Below are 26590 nucleotides of genomic sequence, written 5' to 3' on the forward strand. Positions count from 1 at the left end.
TGATTCAATAAACTAGAAACATTTAATTAGGTTAATTAAGAATGTTAACAGAACTTAGGCACCCAACGTACAGCCTTCAGCCTGAAAACTAATGAATTTCCCCCGCAAAGTTAGTATTTCCATTAATTATCTATATAAATAGATGCATTGCATTCGGGACTATATACTTAAACGTTCCCCGCAGTACGTTCATTGACTTCCAGGACAAAATAGCGTACTATAGTTAATGCGATTTCGGAAATGAAACCATGATAGTTCTCTCACGCTCAATGAATCGCTAAACGTATAAAGATTAACCAAAAAAAACCCGCAATGCGAGGCAAAATAATTCAAACTGATTTTTAATGCGAAATCAACGGGCGGTAATACGAGATAGCTAATGGTAGAAGCACGCGACCATTTTTCAGTTGTCCTAGAAACACGCGACCATTTTTCAGTTGTCCTAGAAACATTTGTGTCATTTGTGTTTTATAAACCGGGTTTTGCGGATTGTCTGTTATAAAAGTTCCGGTGAAAGGTCGGTGGCTATTAAGACGAGCCCGTCTCCAAGACCACGCCTTCGAGTTTTAAAAGCTTTAAACTGTATCGTAGAGCACCGTAAATTACACGCTACGAACGCGTAATAAAGGCATGAAAGGACAGCGCGCGACTTTTGGAGCCTATTATAATCTTTATAAATAGGGCGGCGATTAAGGCCTTTCTCGCGGTAGGAGTGGCACTCCGATTAAACAAGATAGACACCCCGAAGCACGACACTTTCCTATTTATATCCCGCTTAGAGCATAAATCCCAGCAGAAGACCCCCTAACCCGCGCACCGCGGCTCGCTTTCTTTATATTTTAATCGATAATTTGAGTGGGAGGCCAACGCGCCTCGTCATAAGTCAAGAGTGACCTTATATACCGACTGGTGGACGCTTAACGCGAAACTGTCGTTAATCATTCGGATCAAATCCCGAAGAAAGATTCGGTAGGCCTGCGCGGCTCGGATAGTGGTCGGGAAATGGTCGGGAAATGGTCGGAAGAGAGAAAAAGATAGACACACTTGATTTTATTTATAAGTTGCGTTCTCTGGTTAATATAGAAATGAAAACGCCCTCTGCCATCTGGCGAGTGGATTTTTTACCTATAAGATATAGGATGATGGCGTGTAAGTCCGGACACTTCCAATTCCGACCACTTTTGTTTATGTTAGTTTACTTTTGATAAACGCAATTGTAGACCTTCAAATTCAGATCCAGCGGCGGCGCTAAGACTTTATTCAGGGTAAGCTATAGAAGGTTTTGGGGGCCCCCATAAATAGGTCAGGGGCGAGCGATTCTACACTAATTGAAATTGTCTTTTTATTTTCGTAAACATTTTAACGATAAGAGTAGAATCACACCCCAGATGAAATTAATTCCAACATAGATTAAAAAAAAGTTTTATTTTAAAAGTTATAATTAGGCTAGAAAAGTTTAGAAAATATATAGGCGCTATTTATTTTACAGCTTAAATTGAAGCCTGCGATTGAGGGGGCCAGATAATATTTATAATATTAAAGTATCCTGAGAATCATTTTTAGGCCCCCTTTTCATGAAATAGGGGCCTCCTATTACAGGCTACATAGGCTACAAAAAATTTGACATAGGCTATAGCCTACTTAGCATGAGTGTAGCGCCGCCACTGTTCAGATCTATTTTGTACCTCGATTAAAGGGCTATTAAAAATATCACTTCAAGGCTAAATTCGAAGAACTAAGGAAGATACGAGTCTAATTAAATACCCCCGTAAATTAGTCCAATTAAGGTTATGCAAATTTAAGGGAATGTAGCCCCCAAAACCCTCTCAAAATAAGCTCTCATTTCCCTTTAAGAAACAGGACGCGAAAGGTATTTATATATACCTATCCATACTAGGGTTGCGTCAAGGTAACCATAAAATTTTATTGTTTTTTAAGAACAAATCTTGAAGCGAGAACATTTCCAAATGATGTAAAATTTGGAAAGTCAAATATATTCGCTTATACAATTTGAAACGCTAAGCCTTGGGTATTTTTAAACGACTTCATTTGATAAAAGTACAGTTAACTTTAATAAACCATTAATACATTCTCTAATTAATATACCTAAATTGTGTTAATTTTATCCAGAAAAGGTTTACGATTTTGCTTTTAAATCGTAATTTGTGAATGTGTAAAGGGTGCGGCCATCTTGAATTCTTGCTTTAAACTAGAGAATACTTTAGCGCCGATTTGTTTTGGGTCAGCACCGATTAAAAAAAAATCGTCAGTGGCGTTGATTTGTTTTGGCGGCGGCGGCGGCGCGAAGGGGAAAAAGTTTCTCCCCCTCTTTTGAAAATTTGTAAAAGATTCCAAAAGGTTTTTGAAGGAAATAACTATAAAGTTATATATTAAACTTATTATTTACCATGGTGAATATTAGTAGAAATTATGTTTAATTCAGAGAAAACGGCATGGTATTAGAAGATAAAACTTATTTTATACAAGACGTTTCGAGCCGAGGCTCTTCTTCAGTCGTTCGTTAGTTTTAATTTGATTTAAAATTTTACCACGCGCCATATTCAAGTTCTAATATCACGCGAGCAGAAGGTCAGCGTGTTAAAAAATAAACAAAAGTTTTACTGATTTTAACAATTTACGTGTGTAATAGAATCAATGTAACCGATAAATCCAAAGTATATGTAAGTCAGTGTGAATTATTAAAATATAAATATAAAATAAAATAAAATTTTAAATCACAATATTATCTAAATTTAAATTACCTAGTTTACGAATATACAATCCTTCATAGAATTTTCTTTTGTACCAATTGGTTTCCCGTTTTAAAATTTTGTAATCATCCCATTTAATAGAGTGGTTTAACGTAGACCAAATATGTTTTGAAATTCCGTTATTCATATCGCCCTTAGCCACGCAGGATTTATGTTCACGTATCCTGTCTAAAATGGAACGTTTTGTTTCACCAATATACGTTTTTCCACATGAGCAAGGGATTTCATAAATAACGCCTCGAATGGCGGAATCTTCTATTTTAGGTTTTAAATGAGAAATTTGATTTTTTAGTATATTAGTGGTTTTTGATACTAAGTTTATTTTATAATTTTTCAAAATACGTTTAAGTTTCTCTGTGGTTTTAGGTATATAGGGTAAAACTAAAACCTCCTCTTTAGGTTTACTTTTCATATCAGAAGGCATGCTGATTAAGTTTCTGTCAAATATGGTTTCTATAAGTGTTTTTGGATAATCTGATTCAATTAACTGATTTTTAATTTTTAATTTATCCGCAATTGGGTTATCAGATATGGATTCAATATGGTGTTTTAAACCTTTTACGACTGATGTTTTTACATGGTTGGGGTGGTTTGAATTAAAGTTTAAAAAGGTTTTTGAATGAGTAGGCTTTTGGAATAATGAAAAGGTTAGTTTACCATTAACATTTTTAATAAATAGGTCTAAAAAAGGAATTTCGTGGTTAACTTCTAGTTCAAGAGTGAAGTGAATAGAGTTATGTAAATTATTTAAATCATTGTGAAAAGTCGTTAATGAATCCAAGTCTCCCTTCCATACAAAAAATATATCATCCATAAAACGAAGCCAGCAAGCCAAATGATTTTTGTCCATGTCCGACCCAAAAATGGTATCCTCTAGATTTTCCACGAAGAGATTTGCTATAACCGGTGATAATGGATTCCCCATTGCTAGGCCGTCTTTTTGTTTATAAATTTGGGAATTAAAGTCAAAATAAGTACTATTTAAACATAATTCCGAAAGCTTAAGAATTGTATTGATTTTAAGAGGAGATCTTTGTAATAAATTAGGGTCATTTCTCAATTTAGATTCCAATAATTTAAGGGCTTCATTTATAGGGATACTACCATACATATCGGTTATATCAAAACTCCCTAAGACGTCATTCTGGGATAAGACAGGGCAATGGGATTTTAGTTTTTTAATACAATCTTCAGAGTTTTTTAAACAAGAAATATTGTTTCCAATTAAAGGGGAAATTATATTACATAAAATTTTTCCCGTGTTGTACGTTGGGTTTCCATATGAAGCTACTATAGTTCGTAGTGGGTTATTCGGCTTATGAATTTTGGGTTTTCCATAAATATGAGGGGTCTGAACATTGTCATTATAGAATCTAAATCTCTCCTTTTCCGTAATTTCTTTTGATTTCACCGCTTGATTTATAATAATCCTAAGTTTCCTATCAATGTCCTGAGTACAGTCATTTTTTAGCTTTAAGTAATTGTTCTTATCTAAAGACTCAGCCATCTTGTGAACATAATCAAGTCTATCCATAACAACTACTTTTTTACCCTTATCCGCTTCTAAAACAATAATGTCCTTATTTTCTTTAAAGAATTTGAGAGCTGTTCTTTCAATTTTGTTTAGATTTGATGGAGTTAAGTTTTTCACTTGTTTCTCGTGTTTGAACGAATTTTTGATTAGACTCCTTATTTCCTGTTTATCTTGATCGGATTGTTTTGAAGTGCGTAAGAAATTTTCAGTTGTAGCATAGATATCATTGATATTGGGATTGGTTTGTGTTGGTTTGAAGTTAAGACCCTTTTCTAGTAGCGAAGTTTCGCCGGTTGTCAATTGTCGATTAGAAAGGTTGGTGATTATAGAAGGGTTAGATGGATGATCAATGTGATGTCTCGATTTCGGATTACTTGTAGCGTGTCTGAGGCACAGTTCGTTGAATTTTCGGATATGTTTAGATTTAGCTTCTTGGAACTCTTTAGAGTTAGAACGTGAGATAACGTCAAGTAAAATTGATAAAATCTGAGTATCAAGGGTGTTGGAGAGGCGGTTAGAGAGAAATTTAAATTCTTTTTGAAGGTCAGCTTTCTTTCGTCTTAGGGCTAGAATACTATCATGAAGGATGCTACTCTCCAGAGTATAAGTGTCGCGTTGAATTCTTACATTCCCACCCGACGTGGGTGTATAGGATGATCTAATTCGTAATCCATTAGGTATCAAATTCCATGACTTACATTTACTCAAGAAGGTTAGTTGATTCGATACTCTTGCCAAAGTATTGCCAACATGACGAGTCCGATAAAATGATGATACATGTCTCTGATCATGTATATAATCGTATATATTAAACTTATTATTTACCATGGTGAATATTAGTAGAAATTATGTTTAATTCAGAGAAAACGGCATGGTATTAGAAGATAAAACTTATTTTATACAAGACGTTTCGAGCCGAGGCTCTTCTTCAGTCGTTCGTTAGTTTTAATTTGATTTAAAATTTTACCACGCGCCATATTCAAGTTCTAATATCACGCGAGCAGAAGGTCAGCGTGTTAAAAAATAAACAAAAGTTTTACTGATTTTAACAATTTACGTGTGTAATAGAATCAATGTAACCGATAAATCCAAAGTATATGTAAGTCAGTGTGAATTATTAAAATATAAATATAAAATAAAATAAAATTTTAAATCACAATATTACCCCAATTAGTTACTTCTTGACATCCTTTATCTAAATTTAAATTACCTAGTTTACGAATATACAATCCTTCATAGAATTTTCTTTTGTACCAATTGGTTTCCCGTTTTAAAATTTTGTAATCATCCCATTTAATAGAGTGGTTTAACGTAGACCAAATATGTTTTGAAATTCCGTTATTCATATCGCCCTTAGCCACGCAGGATTTATGTTCACGTATCCTGTCTAAAATGGAACGTTTTGTTTCACCAATATACGTTTTTCCACATGAGCAAGGGATTTCATAAATAACGCCTCGAATGGCGGAATCTTCTATTTTAGGTTTTAACACGCTGACCTTCTGCTCGCGTGATTTTAGAACTTGAATATGGCGCGTGGTAAAATTTTAAATCAAATTAAAACTAACGAACGACTGAAGAAGAGCCTCGGCTCGAAACGTCTTGTATAAAATAAGTTTTATCTTCTAATACCATGCCGTTTTCTCTGAATTAAACATAATTTCTACTAACTATAAAGTTACTTAGAAAGTCTCAAAATTTATCGAAGACGGCTTCAGCGGCGCGCCGAAAAGTAAATGGCTCGGCGGCGGCGGTTTGGCGCTAGATAAAATATCAGCGACGGCGGCATTGGATCGGCGGCGCTTAGCTCTACTTTAAACTACATCGAAAGCAACCTTACAAATCTTGACGTCCGTAGTTTTTTCTTTCGGATTTAAAGACCGTCCAGTTCCCGAGTAATGCTGTATTTCTTGACTACAGTTTCAATTAGGAAGTGCAGAATGACCCAACGAGAATTCGACTCCCAACAAGTGCATCGTTGAGGCCGTGACGCGTCTAGAAACTGCGAATCATTTGGTTCGTGAAGTGCGAGTGAATCAATGACAATCAATTGAGTCGAGGGGAACGGTCGATTAATCTTATCTTTGGACGTTGAGCTCCTCCGCGATATAGGGCTTTTTAATTCATTGTCCGCGCCGCTCGATACGGAATGGTCAATACCGGGAAAGAATGGGACGACGTGCGGAGATAAGTACTCCCCAATTAATGTTTCGAAAAGCGTCTCTACAAAAAGGAAGAACAATGTATTTCCTTTCCTTGATCTCTCTTTTCAACCTCCGGGCGTCGCTAACTTTAGCGGACCTCACTGGGTTACGGTTTCCTATCGGATTCGATCCTCAAATAGTCATTTCAGTTTTGTTGAAATTCGCGAATGAAAAGAGACGGCCGACTTAAAGATGAAAGATGGAGTGGATCCCGCTTAAAATGGGAATGATACATATTTCAAACGCTGTTAATAATCTTTAAGATATTTCGAGAACTAGGTCATATAGCGAGCAGATAATACACTACACCTTAAGAGCGATGTACAGACGGTCATCGAGAGGCTTCTAGTTTATCGGGAGAGCTTTGACATGTTTCGCAATTTCTATTTATGATATTACTATCTTTGGTTTGGTTTTCGGGTTTGATTTGGGTCCAGATATTTCAGTGTTGTGTTGGGATTTATATCTGTAACTTTGAAGATTGATTTAGGCATAGCTCGTTTTTCCCCAATCTTTCTAAAGGTTTGGATATCGTTAAAGACATGACCTACAGGGTGGAAGCCTTAGCCGTGGTCCAGCCTCAGTACTTCTCCTAGTACACCAGAGTGTTGCGGGTGGAACACTTCTACAGGCGCTGCCTCGGCTATTTAATCCGTAATTAAAATTACCCAGCTAGAATTTCTACAAATTCTAGCTGGATGTTTCTAGGTCTTTATTTTCATTTTCAGTTTTAAATCGTCGTCTTCTATCGCGGAAACCAAGTGCGTAACTTTGTTCTCACCAAAATTAGTTAACCGATAATTAAATAACGGATTAAGTGACCGAAGCAGTGCCTGTAGAAGTGTTCCACCCGCAGCACTCTGGTGTACTAGGAGAAGTACCAAGGCTGGACCACGGCTGAGGCTCCCCACCTTGTATATATTAGCTCTAAGTCGATATTAAAATCAACTTAAAATATAACGATATAATATTCCTACTACACTTAAATGGTTTATTATTCCGTCTACTTTCCTAACATTTATAATTTTCAATTTAATTAAAATCGGTGTTAAAGGGGAACGGCCAAGCTTTTCCAAATATCGCCTAGTTTGCATATTTTCACCAGTTGTCGCAGCGGACGCGCGCTTTTCTATTTCCCGAAATTTCTTTATTTTATTAAAAATTAACCGCTTAATATTTCTTGAGGTGGTTATCGCCATAAATTTTGGTTTTTAACGGACTATAGGACTATCTAACTGGTTTAAATTGATTTAAATAGTATAATGTTTTAAAATATTTTATCCAAATTCTTTGAATGTTTTAGCGTATAGATAAAATAACTTCGTATATAGATAGGAAACTTCATGTTGTAGAGAATTTTGGCCGACATCTGGTGGCGGCACCCGAATAATATTATTTGGTGAAGTTCGCACTACTCGAAGTACGTTTTAGAACCTTGGTGTAACGCAATCCCAATTGCAAAGGCTTAAGCGAGCTTTATGTTTTAAAAGTACTTTTTCTTGAACTGAGAGCAAAGGACATCGCACTTCTTCTATGGGATTTGGCTTTCGACAGATTTTTTTCAAATTGAAACATGTTGTTAAGCTTGATCAAAGGAGCAAAATTGTCCTTTGCCATTTTTCCCTAGCTCTTATAGTTTGTCCAGTATCAGCGGTCAAAAGTGGACAAAACGTAGTATAGTCTATTTGTTAAAAGAAGTCATGGGCCATCGGTTAGCGCTCTACGTTTCCGCGTCGCTAGTCCGGACTTACTGTCAATAGAGTTTTCATGCCAAGATTCGGGGTGCTACCCAAAACAGAGCGTAGGATTTGGTTTCGTTCTGATCGCAAGATGAACGAACACAGTAAATAAATAGTTAAATATTGAGTTTTAACTGTGACCGTGACTATGACTGACTATGTGACTGTATCGATAAATAAGTGTTTGATCTGTTGTGGAGTGACTGTTTCTATCCTATCAGCGAGTGTTGAATGTGGGATTCAACGAAACGGTTAATCATATATATTCTGATTTCCGAAGTATTTCTTTTATGTTATGTTTTATTTTATTTTATTATTGCTCATAAAATATTGAATAATAAGTTGCGAGAAAAGAAATAATAATGCAGTAGAGGTGTAAAAATCTTGGCAAGAAAACTCTTTTGATAGTGAGCCTGGACTAGCGACGGGCGAACGTAGAGGGCTAACCTATGGGCCGGGAATTCTTTTAACAAATAGACTATGTTAAGTTTTGTCCACTTTTGACCGCTGATACAGGACAAACTATAGGAGCTAGGGTAAAATGGCAATGGACAATTTTGCTCCTTTGATCAAGCTTAACAACATGTTTCAATTTGAAAAAAATCTGTCGAAAGCCAAATCCCATAGAAGAAGTGCGATGTCCTTTTAAAAAATTGCACTAAAGAAATAGCATCCAGTAATGATTTCAAGTTTGTTTTAAACGCTATTTCTGGTATATTTGAAGACATTTACCTTGCATAATATGTTTATTCTCAAAACTCCGACCTCAAATTTCTCAATACGTTCTACGCTCTTGAGAACACATCCAACTGGCGCAGTCACTAGATGTCAGGGCAATCTCGTGAGAGTCTGTTTTCCCCATTGAAGTTTCCTATCTATATACGAAGTTATTTTATCTATGGTATGAATGGTAACCACCCCTAATAAGCTTTGCCTCAGTGATTTCCAGAAATACTTTTTTTGCAAAATAAAAATTATTATTGTATTCTATCAACGTTCAAGTTCAGCCTCGTAATTCCCGGCAATAAATCATTCCCCGTTGCAAAGAAATATGGGTTTGTCTTGTTCAGAAATGTAATGGACAATATACTCGCGCTATAATGTTATCTATATTTTATTCCTAGTGTAGCGAGCGAATAACTGTAGTGTAATTATAGCCAACGCTTAACTTGGGTCTAATTTCTGTGACAAGTAACGAAAATTTCAAAGCATAAGAACTTTATTCACATTTTGTGACTCATTATCATGCAAGATATATAGATTAAATAACTCAAACATTGCAAACTCTTCATTCAACTATTTCTGCTTGTTTTAAAGGAAAACCAACTATTCAAAGAAATTCTGCTATATTATATCATCTAAAACGGTACAATAGAAGTTGAAGATAGGTCGCGAAAGCATTGACTATCTCTGAAAATGTGTATGGCACAATCAACCGAGCACCTATGTTATCCTTTCGTGGGGCAACACGAGAGTGAAGCACTAGCGTCCACTAATAATATCATATGCGACATAACCTTATTTAATGGATATGACTTAACTTAAAGGCCTTGGTTTTCTTCTGGCTGTCACCCTTTAAATTTACTTTCCTCCCAAACAAATACCCTGGTGGTAGGCCAATAGATGAACACGTTGGCCTACCACCAGGGTATTTGTTTGGAAGGAAAGTAAATTTAAAGGGTGACAGGCGGAAGAAAACCTAGGCCTTTCAGTCACTTCGATCTCCGTGATGAAAAACACGTCCTCAACTTTATAGATAAGAAATCGAGGTTAGTTTCATAGTAGATTTTGAACACACGGAATTCGTGCTTTGACGATCTATAGTTCAACTCATGCCTCACGATCACGAGATTTGGTTTCCATGGTAACCTTTTCATTCACAGTTCATTAATTTTATGTTCAGTGTGAAACAAGGTCTCATGGAAAAAATTTTATGAAAATTTCATACAGAAACATACTGTTATATTACGTATATGATAACGTTCATCAGGACTCGCGTAATGCATATTGCGGTTGAACAAAACTTCAACCTCTAGCCGATAGTTTATTGATGATCTATCCAAAACCGGAAGTTGGTGTTTTTTTCTCCTGCGGAAGAAGTTATTTCTGTGGTTGTTTTTTCTGTTTGAAAGGTTTATATTTGAGGAAGAGCGTATCACCATTCAATATCATGTACTGGCTTTCGGTGGTTTTCAAAACAGATCTTCGAGTATAGGAATGTCCGTATTATAACTTGAGCGGCTATTGTACCTATAGCTCTGTACTATTTACTCAACAACTCCGCCAATGACGGAGCTAAGGTAAAGTTTGCCTTTCATTTAGTCCTCTACGCTCTGACGAGACATTTTCCCCAATACGTATGTATATTGTAGTCCGGGGACACTGTTTGCCCGTTTTGAGGTACATTTGCGTGCGTTGTATTTTATTTCGCTCCTGTAGGCGATTCATTTGAATTGCAAAGCGACTGTAAGACCGCTGGGCTCGACTAAAACCGAGTTGGTCCGCTGGAGTTTCCTAGAAAGATATTTCGTTTTTTTTTCCGCCAGGGCAATTGCGAATCTTTTCCCCGAGCTAAATAAATTACGCGTTGTTATTGTTTGGTCTTCGAGAACCGCGTTTTCCCCTTTTGTATACACAGAGGCTTTTACGCGATTCGCTCGAGTGTTTGAAATAACTCTCAAACTCATTTGGAGAGGGTGCTTTTAATTATAAAGGGTAAATACTTACCGAGTACCGCATTGCTTCGCACGCCCAGAATTGGTTATTGGTTTACTCGAGGGAACGGACGACTAGTCTCTTGTAACTCTTTCCTCTTAATTGTAATATTTTTTTGCAATTCGTGGAAGATTCGGTTGTGGAAATTGGGTTTGGAAAATCAAACGAAAATTTCCTTAGTTTTTAAACGGATTTTGTTGATTAATAAAGATTTCCTTACAATTAAGAACAATATAGTTCGTTGAAAAGTAAAATAGGAAATTTGTTAGTATCCGCTAATTATTAATTGGAATAGAAATACGCAAATATTTCAAACTTTTACCACGAAATGTTAACTTTTTATTTGCATAGTTGTTTTAACAACGTAATGAGGGGTTTGATTCAATTTTTACCAAATTATTCACAAACGTAGATTAAAAATCATAAACGAATATTTAGGCAAACTCTAAGAACTAGATAAGGTGTTTGAAGCCTTTGTATCTTTTTTTAATGACGATAAATTAATTTTTAAACGAGCCAAATTTACGCACCAAGCGGAGCAAGCGCGCGCAGGGAACAGAGCGCTGTTATAGCGCGAACAGCGCGTGATTAAAGTCCTAAAACGTCACCGCGAAACAAAATGGCAAATCGCTTGGCGGGTGAATTTGGCTCATTTAAAAATCAATTTCTCGTCATTAAAAAAAGATATTTTTGAGTTTATTTAAACATGATCTTTCAAATAAATCCAAATCTTACCCAACCTGAAATTTTCCTTTAAATTACAAATAAACAAATATTTGAAACTTTAATATGTAATATTAAGAGTGAAGTAAACTTATTATTTACACAGTTGTTTCAACCACAAACTGAGGAGTTGACTCAATTTTTACCAAATTATTCTTGAGCCTAGATTCAAAATCGCAAACCAATATTTAGGCAAACACGAAAAACTAGAAAAAGGGTTTGACTGTCTTAAAGAAAATAACTTCACGGGTCCTAGGTAAAAACCAATTTTGTGTATTAACAAAAAAATGCTTTGGGTTTTGTACGTTTTCGAAGCTTTGACTTAACGAAATAAATGGTTAAATACACAATAGAAAGAGCGAAGTAGGACGCGCTAAGCATTGATTACTTTACACAATAGCTCGCCAAAAAGGCTGATTTTCTTCCAAAGAAGGTACGAATTTCTTCCGGGTCTCTGGCTCGCGTAAATTTGGGTCGCTGTGTTTCTCGCGGTTTAGACCTAATGTTTATTATTTTGCTTTTTCCGTCTTCTTTTATATTATTGCCTTCACCCGTAACTATAACATTAAATTTTATATTTTCTTAAAAACTGAGTAAAAAAGTAGGAAATACATTTCGGGGCCTTTTTCCCCCGAAGGACTGTATGGAATACATTTCTTTCAGAAAACTTTTACGCGCCTCGTTCTCTTTTTTGCCTTTCGGGCCCGAATTCGCTCGGGCTAACTGCCTTTTTTTTCGGAAAACATAAAAGAGAAAAATTGGCCGACATTTGTACCATCTTTCAAGCGTACAGTTCCAAACGCCGTGAAAACCATTATTGTCACTGTTACGAGACTATTCACGACCAGAATGAAGTTTAGCTTATATTCCTTTTCCCTAACCAAGTAGTTTCCACCTAACTTTGCAATTGAAGAAAAGGCTTCGGTTAGTTTGTACCTCGCTGTCAAGACACGTCGTCCTTTCTATCTTTGACATTTCCCAAGGAATCCATAGCTTAGAGCGGATCAAAAAAAATGAAAAATCGTACTTATAATCAGAATTTGTTTGCCTCTTCGATGTAAAAAATCGTTTACGACTCATCCGCGCGGGTTTTAATTCGGAGTTACGCAAATTGTTAGGTGATATCTAATGGATTCGTTTAATTAGAAATTGCCTGGTGAAATGATGACCCCCAGTGGTCTTGTTGTAATTTGGGAAAGAGTGCAATTGGGATATGTGACACATTTGACGTTTCCCAAAGACTTATTTTTGTTCAACGCCTTACTTCAGATTAAGTAATGGTTTATCTTTTGTTGTCACAATGGAGCTATTAGATCCAGCAAGACTTTGGGAAACGTTATAAGTGTCACATTTTTATGTTGTCCTTCAATTAATTTGTCGTCCGTATTAAATTGTCACCCGCGAGACTTTGCAATTCTATTGTGTAAAAAGACAACTTTCTCCTACTCCGAGAAAATTACGTAGTTGGTTGATTAATGCATCAAGCAGACCTATTAAGGAAAATAAGAAAAAATCGCCTTTAACAAAATTGTTAACTGAATTTTCCGTTTTCTCAATGTAAATTCGGCATACTATAAAGGGTTTTTTTTTTTGCTCGTAGGTAATATCAGGAAACACGTATCGTAAATTACGTTTCTATGTGGTTGTAAATCACATCAAAAATAATTCACTCTTAATTGATACTTGAAGTGTTATTTAACTCGCTCAATATCCCTACAAAAGTGATAGTTATAATAAAGACAACGAGGCCTTAACTTCAGGTCATTAGCAAATGTACAAATCTGTTGCGTAAATAATCAATGCTTTTGGTGCTTGTTCAATTGCGTTCTATAGCAAAGAGCACGTTCTCATCCTTATATTTTCACCCGATGGTTTTAAATTATTAGTTTTAAATATTATATACCTATGTAATTGATGTAAAAATTCTGAACAAATTAATTTATCTTACAGTTGGTTACACCATGAAAGATATACGCTACACATGGGCAAAAGGAGTGGACTCAGTTGGAATGTCAGCTGAGGTTGAACTGCCTCAGTTCAAAGTACTAGGTCATCGGCAGCAGACCAAAGAAATCTTCCTCACAACCGGTAAGAATTTTAGTTTCGTTGTTGCCAAATCAAACATTTGTGGTTTGTTATCCTCTAGCTAGTATTACCTTAGAGTCCCGGACGTTCGTTTGGGGACTTGATCCTTATATATTTGGGACAATCGGCAAAATGAGGTTACGATTTTGACAACCGTTTTTCGGTAGTAAAAGTGCATCGGAAAAATATTTAATCAAGGTTAACTACTAAGATCGAGTATCGAGAACCTACCACACCTGAATAAAGGTATAAACGTTTATTCTAGAACCAAGTAAGAAATTCCAGACACTTGTGCTGCAGAAGGTTTGACAAACTACCTTACCATTGATAGTTAAGGATTTTGAACTTTACATTTAAATATGTACCTGACTTTGCTTAACCAATAAATAGGTGGTGAAACCACTGAATTTTACTAGTAAAATTTAAAATTAAATTAAATTTAAGGAATTTAACCGGGTTTAAACACTACCACTCTCTTAACAAGATTGATATGTACTCCGATCAGTTTCAAAATAGGTTTTCCACGATTATTCCTATACCACGTCCCAAAATAACTCGAAACATCAAAAACTGAGAAAACGGCGCGGTAGTTCGATAAATAATTTTTATTACGTGTCCGTGATCGCTTCGAGCCAACCGGACTTTTATGGAACTTGCTTCTCTAAAAAAAGCAGTAAATAATAAACAAGAGCCCTATAATTCTTTGGCACGGCGAGCGCTGCCAGATCGGGACTTAAAATTTGAAGCCACGTTTTTTATGTTTCGCGGCAGTTTTGTCCTCGTAAAATAAATCAAGCTGGCGCGCAGTCCATATTTTTCAGAGTTAACGCAGTTGCTCTTTGCTGTCAAACGTCGACTTCTAAGGTAAAAGAGGTTCAGTTAATATTTTCTCAAGCGTGTTTCGTACGAGAAACTCTCCCTTGGCAACAGTATCCTGTTACCGTTGATCCCAGAAACTTCTTTCTTGGTCGGGCAAACTTTGAAAATCGAAGCCCACCGTTCAATCGAATTCTCGTAAAGGGAGGCGTCGGAAGAATCGACTTTAGGCCGGCTGGTATCAATCATTTTCTGCGGGTTCGGTCGTTTCCCGGTGTTCGGAAATCGGCAAAAATTGAATTACTATCCCCTCCTTCAGCGGGACAAATAGTTCGCTAGTTTTGATTGTGGTTTGGAGTTCTTAACGTTGCCATCAGTTATCCGACGTGTAACTTTCTACGCGGTTTAACATGGACGTCCGCTGTCTTACAGCGTTACCCATCAATTGATGGTTAAACATTTATTATTTCCAGAAATTATTTCGCGTTATTTTCTTAGTTTATCACGCTCAATTTAAGAAGGGGATTTACGTCATTAAATCTGTTAAGCCCATTTAAAGTTAAAGTTAACATAAGTTTTAAATGCGTATTAACAAGAAATCATATTTGTGTACACTTGGAATATCTGGAAGACTGTGGTGCCGTGATGGTTACGGACGAAATTTTCGCTGGTGACCTGTACCTTAAAATCTGTCCCGATTTGATATTAGCCCAGGACAGATACGGTTTGACCCGGAACATTTTCCCATAAAGATGAAAATTGGTACATAGGTAGTTTTTGACCCAAAAAAAAATATACTAAAAGTCCCCACCTCTAGAGCGTGAGCTTCCGACGCCATCTTGGAAAATGGCCGCCAAGCACGCCTGACGTCATAAATTTAATGAAAGTGTCCAAAAATGTTAAAAATTGGTACATTATAAATTTAGGGCTTTCTGAATTGTATTGTAATTTTGTTTTTGGTGTACAACCGTTATTTTTGCCGCCATCTTGGAAAATGGCAGCCAAAAAGGTTTTCCACGTAACTTTCCACTATATGTTTCAATATGATTGAAAATTGGTATGTAATTCGTTTGCGGCTGTGTGAACATAATTACAAAATCTTATGGATCTGCGACCATTATTTCGTCCACCATCTTGGAAAATGGCGGACTGCAATGCTTAATTTGGCCTTCAAAATTGTATGATATAGTCCGATTGTTTTCAAATTTGGTATATTTTCTGTTTAGGACGCTGAGAACACTATTACAAAATCTTAAAGGTATCTGACGGTTACTTCGTCCGCCATCTTGGAAAATGGCTGTCTGGTAAATATTCAACTTGTTGATAGCATTCTTATAACTATTTCGAATCACTTTAGGGTTAGTTTGTTAGCTTTTAAAATCTGGAAAATGAAAACCAATGATACATATATAACACATTTATTTGTAGAAAACATTTTATTAGGAAATGCCCAAAACTGTTTAATTAACTATATAATAAGCACATGATGTTTTCTTTGGTTCGTATTCGCCATTTGGCGATGTATCGTTTTTCATCATTTTGGATTAGAACTGTCGATGGGCTTTCCTTTATCTCTACAGGCCGCGTGTGTTCATTTAATAGAGAACGGTCTATATCCCCGGGTCCTAGCGGTAAAGGGCCCATGAGGTACTGATTGGGGACCCTAGGTCAAGGAGGGAGAGAAAGTCAACAACATTTGGAAAACGTTAGTGGAGCCCAGGGTCTAAAACATTTGTCAAAAACACTTAGCACGGCTCTGGCGGTAGTATAAAGAGGTTCATGGGGCTCCTTATAAGAGTACACCGATATTAATAGAGGAACACGGTACACGACGTTACAGGGATCAGCTAGGTTACTGATATGAGTACGAGTTCTAAAGCAGTCTAAAAGGTTTCATAGAGGAGTCTATAGGAGTACTTCGAAATTTTAGAGTATAGGCGTTATACAATCTAATAAATCGGTTCTAAAGGATAAACTGTGTTTCTTATAGTGGTACACAGTTATTTTTGGAGATACAAAACCTTTAATATATCAGTTATTAAATTTATGGCTTTACGAATTATACGATCAATGCAACTATGTGGAACCCGGTCAAAGGTTGGGCTCCCCAGCTACTTCCTAATATTTACAAATCGCAAATTATAAATCTTGTCATCTTCTTCAATCAAATATATCTAAGGGTTACTTCAGCTCATACCACACATTGCAGAACAAATGAGACCAGATCTTTTGCAATCGCAGTTTTTAAGGAAAGTCGTTCTACAGTTACACGAAATGAGTGTGAATATGTGTGTGTACGTGTTTTAAAGGCAAACGCTCTATCGTAAAGTGGTAATTTCAAAGTAATCAGAAAACGGTTACTTCCACCAGAATGGTTAGTTAGCAAAATATTAATCATGTAACGACTACTAGATTTTAAATTTTAATATCTACATAAATAAACCGGTGTATTTTAATTTCAAAATGTCTTGCTAGGCCTATAGAGAGATGGGCAACGACATTTATTATTATTTGGGATTAGGACTGTACGAGCTGCAGTAACTGATAAATATTTAATTGAGTATTTTAAGAATATTTAAATAGTTTTGGGAATTTCCTAATTAAATGTGTTATATTATTATTATTTAATGTGTTATATTATTTATATATACCTATACATTTTTATCACTGGTTTTCATTTTCCGTATTTTAAAAGGTAACAATCTAACCCTAAAGCGATTCGAAATAGTTGTAAAAATGCTATCAACAAAGTGAGTATTTACCAGACGGCCATTTTCCAAGATGGCGGACGAAGTAACCGTCAGATACCTTTAAGATTTTGTAATAGTGTTCTCAGCGTCCTAAACAGAAAATATACCAAATTTTAAAACAATCGGACTATATCATACAATTTTGAAGGCCAAATTCAGCATTGCAGTCCGCCATTTTCCAAGATGGTGGACGAAATAATAGACGCAGATCCACAAGATTTTGTAATTATGTTCACACAGCCGCAAACGAACTATATACCAATTTTCAATCATATTGAAACATATAGTGGAAAGTTACGTGGAAAACCGTTTTGGCTGCCATTTTCCAAGATAGCGGCAAAAATAACGGTTTTAAACCAAAAACAAAATTACAATACAATTCAGAAAGCCCTAAATGTATAATGTACCAATTTTTTACATTTTTGGACACTTTCATTAAATTTATGACGTCAGGCGTGCTTGGCGGCCATTTTCCAAGATGGCGTCGGAAGCTCACGCTCTAGAGGTGGGGACTTTTAGTATATTTTTTTTGGGTCAAAAACTACCTATGTACCAATTTTCATCTTTATGGGAAAATGTTCCGGGTCAAGCCCTTTTTAGTCTATCTGTCCTGGGCTATATTAAACATACAAAACTTGTTAATTTTTTTATCATCTTAATACAAGATTTTACGTGGAAGTAGATTCGTTTTGTAAACGATATTTTAAATTATCTAAAATTTCCATGTGATAACGAATCCGGTTTTCTTAAATACATTTTCTGGTGTGAGTATTTTTGATTCGCGACTGCGGCCAGACACTCAATTTGAAAACACACGTAGTTTAAGCCCCTCCCATTTCTTTAGGCGCATTCGCCGCACCGTAGCATTCCGAGTGTATACGAATATAATTTCCCGGTATTAATGAATTATATTGATAACGTTTCTTTATCGTTTTCTTTCTTAGGAAATTACTCTCGTCTTGTCTGCGAAATTATGTTCGTCCGTAGCATGGGTTACTACTTGATTCAGATCTATATTCCCGCGAGTTTGATCGTTATCATCTCTTGGGTTTCATTTTGGCTCCACCGAAACGCCACTCCCGCTCGAGTCTCCCTGGGAGTGACTACCGTATTGACCATGACCACACTCATGTCCAGCACTAACGCTCAGCTGCCCAAGATCTCTTACGTCAAAAGTATCGACGTCTTCCTCGGCACTTGCTTCGTCATGGTCTTCGCCTCGTTGCTGGAATACGCCAGCGTCGGCTTCCTGGGCAAACGAATAGAAATGCGAAAGAAGAGGCAACAGCAACTAGCTAAACTGGCCGAGGAACATCGGAAAAAATGCGCCGCTGCGGCGGCTGCGGCCGAAGCTGGCAGTGTTGCAGTTCTTTCTCCGGGAAGTCCCGAGATGCCTATCCTCAAGTCACCAGTAAGCATCGACCCCGCCGTACCACCACCCCACACTCTCTCTCTCTCTCTCTATCTCTCTCTTTATCCCCTTATACACCAAAATGCCTATTTGTATGTCAACCCCGCGTACTGGAAAAAAGGCGTCAACGTTACCGTCGCGGCCGGATTGCTTGAAGATTTTATTTACCCACGATTTCGGGGTCTCGCTGGCGTCTTTTCCTTTGAATAAAGTCTAGCTACCATTTATGTTGATACGGTGTCGATAGAGCGCGAAAATTCTCTGGAACGTGATCCAAACCAAAAGATTTGTTCGGCTAAAGTAGCTTTATTTTTACGTACACAAAATCGCCCGTGCACATTGATCCTGCAAAGAAAAACGTTTAACATTTATAGTCTACGCTAAAGTCTAAAGTTAAAATATTCAAATGTGCACTATTAAATTTAAATTATTAAAACCATTTAGTTACTTTATTCGACAGAATTGATACTTCGTGGATTATAACAAATTTAATTAGATTTCGGTTTAAATAAAATATTTTTAATCCATTGAAAATATAGTGTTAGCTAGGACCCATTTTGAATTTTTTGATTTAGGTTTCATCATAAGATAGATCTTAATGTCCAGAACTCTAAAATATATATTCTATGGCACTTAAAACAATTATTTAGTTATGAAAATTAACTTTAAAATATTTATATTTTAATCACTTCTCCGCAATCTTACCTATAGTTGACGTCTTAAATTGTTGAGGAGAGAATGAAATTTAGAAATTCTAATTTTCGTTAGGATTAAATGCCCACATAAAATTTATGTGTTGATTTTTAGGGGGCGCGCTCTTAATATTCTCCACCACTATCCCGCTATTCGGCTTTCCGTTGCTATGCAACGTGTTTTGAAATTTTTCATGTTTAGGCTTAGTTTCTCTATTCGGTGTTATAGTCGCAAGCCAGATTTCCCGCACAGTACTGATGAGTCTCAAATAGGACGAAACCGGTCTACGTTGGAATTTCTGGCTATTTAATTTAGTTTTATTTAGTTTTTAACTCGAAAATCTATTTGGTCCAAGATTCGCGTCTTTATGTTTACTCGAAGACCTATTGGTACGAGTTATTGGTTTTTTAATTTCTTCAAATTTGTTTACGGTTTAGCTTTTTGGTCCCTTTTCATTATTCGCGTTATGTTATCACTCTTTTCAATATTTTGTGAGATAACTCGCGTAATTTTGCGCGCTCCGTTTAAAAGAAAAAATTAAAACGCGCGATCAATAACTTAAGATATTAGGCTTGATAAAAAAAATTCCTACTATTTTATCTTTGGTTTTCCTCTAAAAATTATCTCTCGGCTCGCTCTAGTAGCAACCAATAGAAACATTTACCGGCAATTGACGTCAATAATAGGTACAAAAGAAATACAGGGAAGCCTACCCTTAGATTTAAAAACTTGCTAGTGAATATCAGCTTGGCTAACACCCAAGGCTCCACCTTAGGCCTAAATCATCAAGCGACTTCTAATAATAATAATCAGATAGGCTAACACCCAAGGCACCACCTTAAGCCTAAGTCATCAAGTGACTTCTAATAATAAAAATCAGATAGGCTAACACCCAAGGCACCACCTTAGGCCTAAGTCATCGAGCGACTTCTAATAATAATAGTCAGATAGGCTAACACCCAAGGCACCACCTTAGGCCTAAGTCATCGAGCGACTTCTAATAATAATAATCAGATAGGCTAACACCCAAGGCTCCACCTTAGGCCTAAATCATCAAGCGACTTCTAATAATAATAATCAGATAGGCTAACACCCAAGGCACCACCTTAAGCCTAAGTCATCAAGTGACTTCTAATAATAAAAATCAGATAGGCTAACACCCAAGGCACCACCTTAGGCCTAAGTCATCGAGCGACTTCTAATAATAATAGTCAGATAGGCTAACACCCAAGGCACCACCTTAGGCCTAAGTCATCGAGCGACTTCTAATAATAATAATCAGATAGGCTAACACCCAAGGCTCCACCTTAGGCCTAAATCATCAAGCGACTTCTAATAATAATAATCAGATAGGCTAACACCCAAGGCACCACCTTAAGCCTAAGTCATCAAGTGACTTCTAATAATAAAAATCAGATAGGCTAACACCCAAGGCACCACCTTAGGCCTAAGTCATCGAGCGACTTCTAATAATAATAGTCAGATAGGCTAACACCCAAGGCACCACCTTAGGCCTAAGTCATCGAGCGACTTCTAATAATAATAATCAGATAGGCTAACACTCAAGGCACCACCTTAGGCCTAAATCATCAAGTGACTTCTAATAATAATAATCAGATAGGCTAACACCCAAGGCACCACCTTAAGCCTAAGTCATCAAGTGACTTCTAATAATAAAAATCAGATAGGCTAACACCCAATGCACCACCTTAGGCCTAAGTCATCGAGCGACTTCTAATAATAATAATCAGATAGGCTAACACCCAAGGCACCACCTTAGGCCTAAGTCATCGAGCGACTTCTAATAATAATAATCCGATAGGCTAACACTCAAGGTACCACCTTAGGCTTAAGTCATCGAGCGACTTCTAATAATAATAATCAGATAGGCTAACACCCAAGGCACCACCTTAGGCCTAAGTCATCGAGCGACTTCTAATAATAATAATCAGATAGGCTAACACTCAAGGCACCACCTTAGGCCTAAGTCATCGAGCGACTTCTAATAATAATAATCAGATAGGCTAACACTCAAGGCACCACCTTAGGCCTAAGTCATCGAGCGACTTCTAATAATAATAATCAGATAGGCTAACACCCAAGGCACCACCTTAGGTCTAAGTCATCGAGCGACTTCTAATAATAATAATCCGATAGGCTAACACTCAAGGCACCACCTTAGGCCTAAGTCATCGAGCGACTTATAATAATAATAATCAGATAGGCTAACACTCAAGGCACCACCTTAGACCTAAGTCATCGAGCGACTTCTAATAATAATAATCAGATAGGCCTAAGGTGGTGCCTTGAGTGTTAGCCTAAGTCATCGAGCGACTTCTAATAATAATAATCAGATAGGCCTAAGGTGGTGCCTTGAGTGTTAGCCTAAGTCATCGAGCGACTTCTAATAATAATAATCAGATAGGCCTAAGGTGGTGCCTTGAGTGTTAGCCTAAGTCATCGAGCGACTTCTAATAATAATAATCCGATAGGCTAACACTCAAGGCACCACCTTAGGCCTAAGTCATCGAGCGACTTCTAATAATAATAATCAGATAGGCTAACACCCAAGGCACCACCTTAGGCCTAAGTCATCGAGCGACTTCTAATAATAATAATCCGATAGCCTAACACTCAAGGCACCACCTTAGACCTAAGTCATCGAGCGACTTCTAATAATAATAATCAGATAGGCCTAAGGTGGTGCCTTGAGTGTTAGCCTAAGTCATCGAGCGACTTCTAATAATAATAATCAGATAGGCCTAAGGTGGTGCCTTGAGTGTTAGCCTAAGTCATCGAGCGACTTCTAATAATAATAATCAGATAGGCTAACACTCAAGGCACCACCTTAGGCCTAAGTCATCGAGCGACTTCTAATAATAATAATCAGATAGGCTAACACTCAAGGCACCACCTTAGGCCTAAGTCATCGAGCGACTTCTAATAATAATAATCAGATAGGCTAACACTCAAGGCACCACCTTAGGCCAAAGTCATCGAGCGACTTCTAATAATAATAATCAGATAGGCTAACACTCAAGGCACCACCTTAGGCCTAAGTCATCGAGCGACTTCTAATAATAATAATCAGATAGGCTAACACCCAAGGCACCACCTTAGGCCTAAGTCATCGAGCGACTTCTAATAATAATAATCCGATAGGCTAACACTCAAGGCACCACCTTAGGCCTAAATCATCGAGCGACTTCTAATAATAATAATCAGATAGGCTAACACTCAAGGCACCATCTTAGGCCTAAGTCATCGAGCGACTTCTAATAATAATAATCAGATAGGCTAACACGCAAGGCACCACCTTAGGTCTAAGTCATCGAGCGACTTCTAATAATAATAATCCGATAGGCTAACACTCAAGGCACCACCTTAGGCCTAAGTCATCGAGCGACTTCTAATAATAATAATCAGATAGGCTAACACTCAAGGCACCATCTTAGGCCTAAGTCATCGAGCGACTTCTAATAATAATAATCAGATAGGCTAACACTCAAGGCACCACCTTAGGCCTAAGTCATCGAGCGACTTCTAATAATAATAATCAGATAGGCTAACACTCAAGGCACCACCTTAGGCCTAAGTCATCAAGCTACTTTTAAAAATATTAATTCCGGTGGCCGGGTTACAATGCGTAGGAGGGTGATGGAAACATGGATTAACAATTACTCACACGGATAGTTTTTTTTTAATATAAGTTTGATTCAAACGCCATCGGTCCTAGCGGGCGAATACAGAACTAGGCCTAAACGGAAACGATTCAATTCGGTGAGCAGACGGGCAATTTTTTTGGCGCCGCGAAATCTAATGATTTTTTTCTGTTTTTAGTACTTAAAATGTTTTCATCAGGTATCGATAACTTAAGACTTGGGCACCATGGTATCCAATAACTGTTTTTTTATTAATGTAAAGCTAATTACTATTTAAAAAATTAGGCTTAAACAATCACAAACCCTATTAAATTCCGAATAACATAATCTGCGGACCCATTTTACTGACAATCACCAATTTAAAAACCATATTAAAAAAACGATGGTGTCGATTTCAGACACGAGATGGCGTTACGATTTCCGGATTTGAATCGTTTTGGGGGTGGAAAGTGGGGAGTGTAGGACTGTAAGGGGGAAGAGTTTGTAGCAAACGTATTTTTGGCTGGTAATGATAGTTCTATGTAAGAGAACTGTCCCTGTGAGTTATTGTTAATTCACGGTGGAAAGCCCTTCATTACACGCGAGCCAACTTATTATTACAATTAAACCTCGACATATTTTTTATGGTAAAATCGTCTTTACCATTATTATAATCAAGAATGTATTTATTTATTATTAGGAAGAATGATTATTTTGGGACAATCGCCGGGCACGTTGACAAAACGTTACCGGCGTTTGATTTCCATCGCGTTAGGTGACGTAAATTTTAAGCAGCCAATGAAATACCGGGACTATTCGTTTTATTTTAAGCGGAGGAGCGTACTGGGGGGACCAACGGGTGGATTTAGAGAAAGGCTAAAAACCGTCTCGACATAGACATTCTCCCTAGGTATAAATAAATAGGTTTACCCCCATTTCGCCAAAAATAGTTCTCCCAATTCCAATTTCTCCCAATCCCATCTCTCCCAATTCCCATGTCTCCCAATCCCATTTCTCCCAATCCTATTTGTCCCAATCCCATTTGTCCCAAAATAGTTATCCCAAATCCCATATGTCCCAAAATTACACTTGGTATAAACATGAATCTAAGTTTTATTTTAACCTACCATAAAAATATATATTACATGAAATAAGTCCAAGTAATTCTTTATATTACTACAATTAGGATATGCCTACTAACCTAACCTAACCTAACCTAACCTAACGCCAAGTCAATTCACATATTCACAAAACGGTAAACTTACTTTGTTTAGATGAGATCTAAAACCGCGCAATTACCATATATTTGGAAAATAATGATTGGGAGAAAGGGGAATCCATATTTTTGGGAATATTGATCGTTGGGAGAAATGGGAATCAATTTTTTTGGGAAACTTGATCGTTGGGAAAAATGGGAATACATATTTTTAGGTTAAATGAACTCCGGTTCGGAGAAATGGAATTGGGACAAATGGGACACCATGTTTTTGGGAGAACTGATAACTTTGGGAGAAGATAAAATTGGAATAAATGGGAACATACCAATGAATACATTCTTGTTATAATCATTATATATTTATATATATCATGCAAATATCTAATACACCAAGAAAATTCTGACAATATCTCTTTAAGTTCCGGATCTAGAAACTCGATTGGTTTCGTAGTAACGCTGGTTCATACTGGCGTTAACGGCTAGAAACTTCACTCGTCATCGGTGCTTATCGAAAATGCGCTACCGGCCTTAGTCGCCGCCTATAGTAAAGTTCCGAATAGGTTTCCGTCAAATATAGTAGGTTAAATATTACCATATTTAGATCTAGCACTCTTCTCCCCGCTTGCCCTATTACGTAAACATAGCTTGTAGCCGGCCAGATCTCTCTACAAATAGCAGCGCGGCTATTGGAAAGTGGAGATAACTCAGCAAATTTTCACTAATTATATTCGTCGAAGCCCAAACTCTATCCCGAGCTTTATCGAGCTAGAGGAATACTTAGCTATCAGGGAAAGGCTTTCGCCTATACTCGGTCGTGGGCTCAGTCGGCCGTTCCTGCCATCGCGCGAAGGAATCGGCTGAAGCCTTATCTAGTATATATCCGCGAGTCAGTTATCGATTCGAAGCGTATAGCTTAGCATTCGGATAAAGGCGCGTTAGTAACGATAACCTATAGACACGAGCACGGCGATACGAGCCTGTTATCGCCTGTTCAAACGCGTTGTGGCTCGTCACTATACGCAACCCTTTTGCCGACTTAAATCGTTGAGAGTTTTCCGGCTGAAATGCAAGAAGGGGATGGCGAATTTCCCGCCTACACGAGCCCATTATTTTGGGAATATGGCCCTTAAATGTCAAAAGTCGTTGGGCGAGCGCCCACCTTTGAAAAATGGATAAGTAAATACGAAACTCTGGGTTTTCCCGCTTCCCCAATTACGATGGAATGCGCCTTTCATTTTGTACGTAAAAGTTTAAAGCCGCTTATAGGTTTATTTTGAAGAATAAGTTGGGGTTTGTGTTCGAAGGCTTACACTTTTTTTCCATTTGGATTCTCGGATTTCTTAGGCGTTATAGTTTCATTGATATTTTAAAAGGTTTTCTTGTTCGATATTGTCGAGCGTGAATAGCAGTTTTAACCAAGTCCACTAACCAATCGACTATAATGGCTTTTACTGGGGGATAATGAAATATCTATAAACAATTGACACTAGGATCCAAATTTTAAGGAATCCCCGCAATTAATCATTTTAATAAACCCATTGCCTACGTTATTATAAAGGCCAGTACACACCTCCCGACAAATTTTGTACATTTTTAACGACTTCTTTCTTTGCTTCTTGTTCACGAAAGATGGCTCTATGATCTGGACCTAAAAGGGGTTTTCAAAATGTTAGGCTTAACTTTTCTCTTCTGATATCCGTGAATTAAACGCAATATTTTGGTGGATCTTGAATCTTGAAAGTTGAAACCTGGCCGTTGCCTAGGCAACGAGGTCCAGATACGAGAGAACCTAGTGGGCAGAATTGTCGAACTGAAATGCTAGAAAAGCATTGATTAAATTTTCAATACAAGGGTCTTTATAATAACGTAGGCAACGGAATTAAGCGCAGATGTTGCACAAGCTAGCATATTGCTTATTTTTGCGAGCATGGTATTGAATATTCACTGAGCGCTATTTGGTTTGTTGTAATTGCTGAACACTAAGCATGGTGTCTTTTGTTGCAAATGTTGGTTCAAATTCACTTACACATCCTTTAGGCATATTCGGTGAATTAAATCTGGGAAATATTTTTCTACTCTCTCACAATTTCGCAAATTAGTATAGAATTTTGATGTTTTTTTTTTCGTCCCTTGGACGTAAATTCCTTGTACGAATTATCTTAGTTTCTGCATCGATTTTTGGGTCTCATTGATGGACGAGTCGCGTGTGGAAATAAATAGCACTCGTTCGGAAGAAATGTCGTTTCCGGGCTGGATTAACCATTAAGCCAAATAAGCGCGTGCTTGGGGCAT

At 37.2% G+C, this 26590-nt stretch overlaps 1 protein-coding gene across 2 annotated transcripts in view; it reads left to right on the forward strand.

Moving 5' to 3' along the window:
* Positions 1 to 26590, forward strand: part of LOC149943502 (gamma-aminobutyric acid receptor subunit beta-like) — a 127947-nt gene that overhangs the window by 92101 nt on the left and 9256 nt on the right. The window contains exons 6-7 of one of the 2 annotated variants that reach the window (XM_090174896.1): positions 13637 to 13774; positions 18282 to 18766. In XM_090174896.1, coding sequence (XP_090031022.1) covers positions 13637 to 13774; positions 18282 to 18766 — 623 coding nt within the window. Of the gene's footprint in view, positions 1 to 13636; positions 13775 to 18281; positions 19080 to 26590 lie in introns of those variants that run through there. The other variant, XM_090174895.1, reaches the window with a different exon arrangement.

This window comes from Leiobunum rupestre, chromosome 5 (genome assembly GCF_980474605.1).
Source record: "Leiobunum rupestre chromosome 5, qqLeiRupe1.1.hap1, whole genome shotgun sequence".
Classification (NCBI taxonomy): domain Eukaryota; kingdom Metazoa; phylum Arthropoda; class Arachnida; order Opiliones; family Sclerosomatidae; genus Leiobunum; species Leiobunum rupestre.